The 7,509-nt window shown below is 50.4% G+C and overlaps 1 protein-coding gene across 2 annotated transcripts; it reads left to right on the forward strand.

Moving 5' to 3' along the window:
- The first annotated feature begins 977 nt into the window (after window positions 1-977).
- Hjv (hemojuvelin BMP co-receptor) lies at window positions 978-5,058 on the forward strand. 2 transcript variants are annotated; one of them, XM_005357038.2, is made up of 4 exons: window positions 978-1,105; window positions 2,238-2,420; window positions 2,818-3,362; window positions 3,867-5,058. In XM_005357038.2, exons 2-4 carry the CDS (start codon window positions 2,324-2,326, stop codon window positions 4,488-4,490), a joined length of 1,266 nt encoding a protein of 421 aa, XP_005357095.1. In that variant the 5' UTR covers window positions 978-1,105; window positions 2,238-2,323; the 3' UTR covers window positions 4,491-5,058. The 2 variants fall into 2 exon arrangements, with proteins under 2 accessions (XP_005357095.1, XP_013205324.1); XM_013349870.1 differs by lacking the exon at window positions 978-1,105 and having other exon boundaries at window positions 2,080-2,420.
- The last annotated feature ends 2,451 nt before the right edge of the window (window positions 5,059-7,509 follow it).

Raw genomic sequence — 7,509 nt, forward strand, 5'->3', positions numbered from 1 at the left:
GGTGACACAGTAAGCAGTGCTGTGCCCTTTCCCTCGGCAAATACTGAGGGGGGTGACCCCAGAAATGCCTACAGGTGCAAAAACAGGACACAAATAAATCCCGTGGTTCTAATAACATCTTCCGAAAGTCAGAATCTTTCTACAGAAGTATATTCTTGACTCTCTTCTCTCCCAATCCCAGCGCCTCTTTCCCATGAAGATAGTCTTCAAAAACATCTGCTCTGGTTCTTCCCCTTGCCTCTGTTATTGTCTTCCTACACCCCACACACAATCTAGACACTTAGGATTTTGTGTGTATTGATGAGGGGAGGGAGGAGGAGTTGTTGCACAGACTAGCGTCATGGAGACATGGAGAAGGGATAGACAGCTGCAGAGATCCAAGCAGGACTGACTGAATAAACCCTCCTCCCAAACAATTGTGCTCTCGGATTTCTTCTCTGAACAGCTGAGCCTTTCAGCTTCTGAAATACTTGGAAGAGATGGGGGAGGGTCTCGGAATTATGTTTGCTGTCCATCTTCAAAGCCAGACACCTCCACATCCCATACGTGGAAATTCAATGGGATACTCAGCACAGTAAGGATGAGGGCAATAAATAAGAGGCATTTGACAACCCACTGCCATTCTTAAAGGCCGGGAGCTCGTTACTGAGAATGCTGGAGGAACAGATTGCCAGGGAAGGTAGAGCATACAAGCTGGAGTTGTATGTGACTTGGCTGTCATGTTTCTTTATTCTCTCTCTCACTTGGTACCCAACAATCCATATTCCATCCACCCTGCTCTTCCTTCTCACTGCCTTCACTCCCACACCCTGCTGCCACCAATGCTCCTGGAATTTTGGACTTAGCTATTTTTAAAACTGTCAACTCAGTAGCCACCTCCCTCCTCCTCTCAGCTGTCGAGTCCTCGGCCAGCCATATACTCTCCCTCCCCCTCCCCCCACACCAAACCTTCTCTGGCTCTCTGACCTCGGTGAGATTGCAGCTAGTCTGGGAACTGGGAGAGACATGGAGAAAGACTGGGGACCCCTGGCTGGAGCAGACCAACAGAATAGGCAACTATGGCTGGCGAACCGGGTATCAGAATAATGTTTGACCTCGGGAAACAGTAAGTTCAGATGATATTGCAATTGCTTTGATAAGCGTTTGGGCTGAGGCTAGAATTTCATAAAATTACAGACATCTGTTCTGAAAACTAAGATTTCTCCTTACCAAGTCCCCCAGTCTCCACTCCTCCGGCCTCATTGTTTTGGTTTCCAAGTCTACGTGAAGTTTCATGGTGCCTCTTTCCGGCCCTCCTAACTTTCCTCTGCACTTTAGTACACTAAGACTTTGGGGTGTGGGGTGTGGGGATAATGCTGAAGACTGAACCCAGGGCCTACCACTGAGTTACACTCCCAGCCCCTACCTCAACCTCTCAGACCTCCCACAGGACTCTGTCCCAATTCATAGACTTACTCCAAAGAGGGGGTCTCAGCAGGAGAAAGGGAGACAGACCCTTCTCTATATCCCTCAAAGACTAGGAACTTCTGGATTTGTAAATGGGGGTGGGGATAATGGAAAGAGTTACCCTTCAGGTCTGGAAAAACGCACAAACTGTCGGCCAGGCAGAAACAAGTATTAATTTGAATGCTTGGTTTGTATCCTAACCCGAGAGAGGGGGATCATAATGTCAGCCCTCTGGAGCAGCTAAGAGATTGGCTCCTCTTTGACTGTAAAGTGACGTTCTAAAAGGCAATCTTCTCCGATGTTTACCCTTTGTGCCCCTTATAACACAATGAAGAAAAAGAAATGGGTGGTGGTTGGTGGGTGGCGGGCCTCTCATGGTTGGGAGTGACAAGCAAGAGATATGTTTTTAGAGCATTGTCAGACCCCAGGACTTCTGGGGAACCCACTGAGACCATCAGGGCCTCACTTTCCCCAGGAATCCCTCCATTTTTGACACATCTACTATTTGGTAGTCAGGATGGGGCAATACGGTGGACTCTGCCCACTGAGGTCATTCAACCTTCCCTCCACTCCCCTCACCCCCTGCCTAGGGGTATTGCACAAGGGACTGAAGGTGGCCACAGGACCGGCACAGGGGCTCGCCAGCCACACTCACCATCTGGAAGCCTCCCACTTTCCAAGCTCCAGTCTGTATAATTCTTGCCTTGATCTCCCCAAATTCTCTCCTCATCATCTTGACCCGTCTTCAGGCCCTTCTCTGTCCCCACACCCAGTCACATTTCTTTTTCCAGCCACAGAACTGCTTGTCGACATTCACTAGGTAGGAGGTTCATCAGCTGGGAAGAACCGGCGCCTGGGGGAATCTGGCTGGATAGGTATGGGGGATCGCGGCCAGGCCCCTAGTCCCTGGTTCCCCCACGGCGGTCCCCCAACTCTAAGCACCCTCACTCTACTGCTGCTCCTCTGTGGACAGGGTAAGGAAGGGCCGGGGAAAGGTTGGGCACATCTAGGGTTTAGACTGTGCAGGGTGGTGGTGCGCATGTGAGCACATATGAGGGAGGGGAAGTGGGTGCTGAGTCCTAGACCCTCGCCAGTTCTGAAAGAGGCCTGTCTTGTTTCCCATTTAACTGGCAGAGAGACACAGATCCCTAGACTCTAGGGAAAAGAAGTCTGACTGGCTTACACGATTTTTAGTAGAGAAAAAAAGGGAAGGAGGCGAGGAGTAGGGTTGCTGACGGTTGCGGCTGGGAAAGAGCCCCGCTGAGTGGTAGGAATGGCTGAGATGGAGGATGCCCTTTGACAGGCGTGTACTGGACTTGGCTAGGAACTGCGTCTGGGCACCGTCTCACTTTCTTTTCCTTCTGTCCTCAGCTCACTCCCAGTGCAAGATCCTCCGCTGCAATGCCGAATACGTCTCGTCCACTCTGAACCTTCGGGAAGGGGGCTCATCGGGCACGCCGCGCGGAGGCGGCCGTGGGGGGGTGTCAGGTGGCTTGTGTCGTGCCCTACGCTCCTATGCACTCTGCACTCGGCGCACGGCCCGCACCTGCCGCGGGGACCTTGCCTTCCACTCTGCTGTGCACGGCATCGAGGACCTGATGATCCAGCACAACTGTTCCCGCCAGGGCCCCACGGCCCCGCCCCCGGCCCGGGGCCCCGCCCTTCCCGGAGCCGGCCCTGTGCATCCCGCCCCTGACCCCTGTGACTACGAGGCCCGGTTTTTCCGGCTGCACGGTCGGGCCCCGGGCTTCTTGCATTGCGCCTCCTTCGGGGATCCTCATGTGCGCAGCTTCCACCACCACTTTCACACGTGCCGTGTCCAAGGAGCTTGGCCCCTGCTGGATAACGACTTCCTTTTTGTCCAGGCCACCAGTTCCCCTGTGGCATCAGGGGCCAACGCTACCACCACCCGGAAGGTCAGGGATTCAGTTTTCCTCCCAATGCAGTCCTCTCGCGGGTCCACCCGTTACTCCACTCCTTGTTCTCACTCTTCCTCAGCCACCCAGCTCCTGGTTCCTCATCTTCCCCAAACACCCCCCCCCCACACACACACACATCCTGAATGGTTTCCTCCTATCCAAACATTTGCTCTTCTAAATCAGTTCCTCTGGATAGAAATTTTATTAAGAAGCAGGTAACACTGAAGAAGAAGCTGGGGTGGCAGCCAGGGCTAGCAGAGCTGAGGAGTCAGAAGGGACACTTTATTTTAGGGGGGAGTTGCTGAGACTGAGACAGAAAAATGGGGGGGGGTTAAATAGGGATTGGATACTATTGGAAGGCAGTGGGGGATGGGATCAAGAACTGAGGACGGTGAAGACAACTTGTGTCTGCTGGAGTCAGATCCCTGACAACATATGCTGCTTGACTATGGGGAGGATGCGCTGAGCCCTAATAAACTATTTTCCTCTTTGCCTGAACAGATCACCATCATATTTAAGAACATGCAGGAATGCATTGACCAGAAAGTCTACCAGGCCGAGGTGGATAATCTTCCTGCTGCTTTTGAAGATGGTTCTATCAATGGCGGCGACCGACCTGGGGGTTCGAGCTTGTCCGTTCAAACTGCTAACCCTGGGAGCCATGTGGAGATCCGAGCCGCCTACATCGGGACAACTATAATCATTCGACAGACAGCTGGCCAGCTTTCCTTCTCCATCAGGGTAGCCGAGGACGTGGCACGGGCTTTCTCGGCTGAGCAGGACCTTCAGCTGTGTGTTGGCGGATGCCCTCCGAGTCAGCGACTCTCTCGCTCAGAGCGCAATCGCCGCGGGGCTATAGCCGTAGATACTGCCAGAAGGCTGTGTAAGGAAGGGCTTCCCGTTGAAGATGCCTACTTCCAATCCTGTGTCTTTGATGTTTCAGTCTCTGGTGACCCCAACTTTACTGTGGCAGCCCAGACAGCTCTGGACGATGCCCGAGTCTTCTTGGCGGATTTAGAGAAATTGCACCTTTTCCCCTCAGATGCGGGGCCTCCTGTCGTCCCAGCAACCGTCCTTGTACCGCTTCTTTCAGGCCTCTTTGTTCTGTGGCTTTGCATTCCGTAAGTAGGCCAGCAACCCCGTGACTAGTTTGGAACCGATTTGAGGGTAGAGGTTGGTGTGACAAAACACGAAGATGCGCCAAAGAAAACAGTAAAGACAGGGAGCTACAGAAGACAATGACATTCACCCAGAATCAGATGAGACAGCAGCCCAGGACTCAAATAATCCCAGAGTAATGATTCTGAACCAGAGCTTTGCATTGCAGACGTTGGTAGGGGCTCTTCACCGTGAATTAATTTCCCCAGTCCCGTTTGTAGTGGGTCTATTATTCCACTCCACACACACCTGCCTGACATCACTCCTACATGCCTAGGGGTTGTGAGAGTGCTAACGACCAGCAAAACATTAAAGCGCTGAGATGTCGGAAGGGCAAGAACTAAAAAAAGGAAGATGTGATTATCTATAAGAAAGTCGAACGAGGAGAAAATAACGAGGGAAAACTTTTGGGTTCAGAAATGAAGCGGGCATTGTGTAGCTCTCAGACAAAGGAAGTCAGCTTTTGGAGACTAGAACCAATACAGAAACTGGCATCCCCAGCCCTCACTAGTCTGTTATTAAAGCTATGAATTCTCCACACCGTGCTCCGTCACCTGTGTTGAACCCCTTTCCAGATGTGTGACATGGAGTTGAAACAATGTGTTCACTCCACTGAAAGAGGTCCCGGGGTTTTCAGCCACGTATCTGCCCTTTTGGAATCCACAGACTATTAGACAAAACTGGTTCACAGGAAGGAATCCTGAGTATTACTATTATTTATTATTATCATTGTTTTTTATTTTCGATGGAGCCTCATGTAGCCCAGGCTGGCCTTGAACTGCTGGTCCAAAAGTCTCTACTCCTCAAGTGCTGGAGTTAGAGTTCACCTATGTCTTGGAGTGTGTACGTAGTTCTTCACCAAATTCTATGGCCTTTGGGTTCATGTGGGGAGAAGGTGGTTGAGGAGCAGAGTAATGAGAAGTGAGGAGCGACGCGGAGATGGCACTGTGAAGTGTGTATCATCTTCCAGGAAAGAGAACCAAGGGAATTATCCCCAGAGTCATGGCTAGTGAGAAACTAGTGGAACTCAGATGCCAAGCACGGAGTCATGAGATAGAAGGTTCAGGTAGGCAAGAGGAATTACAAAACATCATGGGAGTGGGGCTGAGGAGTTCAAACTGGTCACGAACATTTATTTAGAACTTAAAATTTGCCAGGCAATGTTATCAACACTTAAACATCTGTATAATAAAGTTATAAACACACATATATATACAGTTTTAAGTCCTTAAAAATACATATTTATGCACCAAGGACTAGGCATGTAACTCAGTGATAGAGCATTGAAGCAGCATGTACAGGGGCCCTGGACTTGATCACTAGTACTGCAAAATAATAATAATAATAACAACAACTACAACAACAATTCTTTCAGCTTGCCGTGGTAGTACACTCCAGTAATCCCAGCACTTCGAAAGCAAAAGGATCAGGAGTTCAAAGTCATCCTTAGTTAGACGTGAAGTTTAAGGCCAGCCTGAGATAGGAGCGGAATCCTATCTCCACCCTGCTTCTCAAAACTAAACCAAGTCAAGGTGTTTGTTTGCATAACTCTCTAAGAAAGACAGTATTCTTCTATCTATGCCTATCACTCCACACACAGACGGACGCACGTCACCATGCCCAGCTCAGAGCAAAGGCTGGGGCGATGACTCTGTGGGCAAAGTGCTTGTTGCATAAGCTCAAGGAACTGAACTCGGGTCCTCAGTACCCACCTAAAAGTTGGGCACAGTGATGCATGTCTGTAACTCCAACCTAGGGGACTGAGACAGGCAGATCCCTGGGGCTTACTGGTCAACCAGCTAGCAGAAAGAGTGCCTTTCAGGTTCCGTGAGGCACCCAGTCTTAAGAACTAAGGTTGGGAGGGGGCCAGTGAGGTGTTCACTAGGCCCATGTGTGAACATGCCATGAAAGGCTTTGCCACTAAAATCCCTTCCCAGGGGACACGAAGCACAAGCTATCCCTTTCACCTAAGGTCCCAGTGACAAACAAACCAAGGCGTGACTCTGCCAGAGTTCACTCTGGGGAACCAGTGAATCTATTGGATGTCCTTACAGAACATAGGTAACTAGGAAGACTAGCATACAGGGGTTCAGACACTCCTCCCCTACCTGCTCTACCTGGAAAGCCTTACCCAGCAGGGGTGAGGGCTTTCCCAGAGCCACATAGAAGGATGGAGCCTCCCCTCTGCTAGTCTCACCTGGTCTCTATACACTCTAACCCACTGATTCTCAGCCTTCCTAACGCCGAGACCCTTTAATACAGTTCCTCATGTTGTAGTGACCCCCAGCCATTAAATTATTTTTGTTGCTGCTCCATAACTGTGATTTTGCTACTGCTATGAATCATAATGTAAATATCTGATATGAGATCCCAAAGGGGGTCGTGACCCATAGGTTGAGAAGCCCTGCTCTAGCCCCTCCCCCGTCCAAGTGTACAGTTGTCAGGTGGCATCTGGATATTCTGACAAGAGATTCTCTCCTGTCTTACTCAGCTCCCCTAGGAAGGGGATCATGGCAGGGGGTGGTGTAAACCATTGAAAACCCAAGTGGGATGATCTTTTGCAAAGGGGAGCAGCTGAACTCCCGAAGATGACCGCTGATTGCCTATAAGAACAGATTGACGATTGCTCCTGAATTATGCAAAGATGGAAGGAGACCAACTCCACAAAACCGTCCTCTTCACGTCCACATCTGGAACCTACCAGATGTGTGCACTAGTGTGCATAACTCCATACTCGTGATAACTAAGAAGGTGGAGGATCAAGCTAGAGAGACAGCTCAGCAGTTAAGAGCACTTGCTGCTCTTGCAGGGCACTCAGCTCCGTCTCCAGTGCCCACATGGATGCTAACAACTGTAACTTCAGTTCCAAAGGAGCCTGTGCTTCCTCTGGCCTCTGGGGGCGCTGCACTCAAGTGGTGCACAGTCGTATATGTGGGCAAAATACCTATAATATAAAATAAAGCTTTAAAAAATCTTTAAGGGCTGG

This window comes from Microtus ochrogaster, chromosome 21 (genome assembly GCF_000317375.1).
Source record: "Microtus ochrogaster isolate Prairie Vole_2 chromosome 21, MicOch1.0, whole genome shotgun sequence".
Taxonomy (NCBI): Eukaryota; Metazoa; Chordata; class Mammalia; order Rodentia; family Cricetidae; genus Microtus; species Microtus ochrogaster.

Excerpts from the sequence above, each read along its gene's own strand:
- Hjv (XM_005357038.2), top strand. The coding sequence starts at position 2,324 with ATGGGGGATCGCGGCCAGGCCCCTAGTCCCTGGTTCCCCCACGGCGGT. Across the intron at positions 2,421-2,817 it reads GCTGCTCCTCTGTGGACAGG|CTCACTCCCAGTGCAAGATC; the intron begins GTAAGGAAGGGC and ends TTCTGTCCTCAG. Across the intron at positions 3,363-3,866 it reads ACGCTACCACCACCCGGAAG|ATCACCATCATATTTAAGAA; the intron begins GTCAGGGATTCA and ends TTGCCTGAACAG.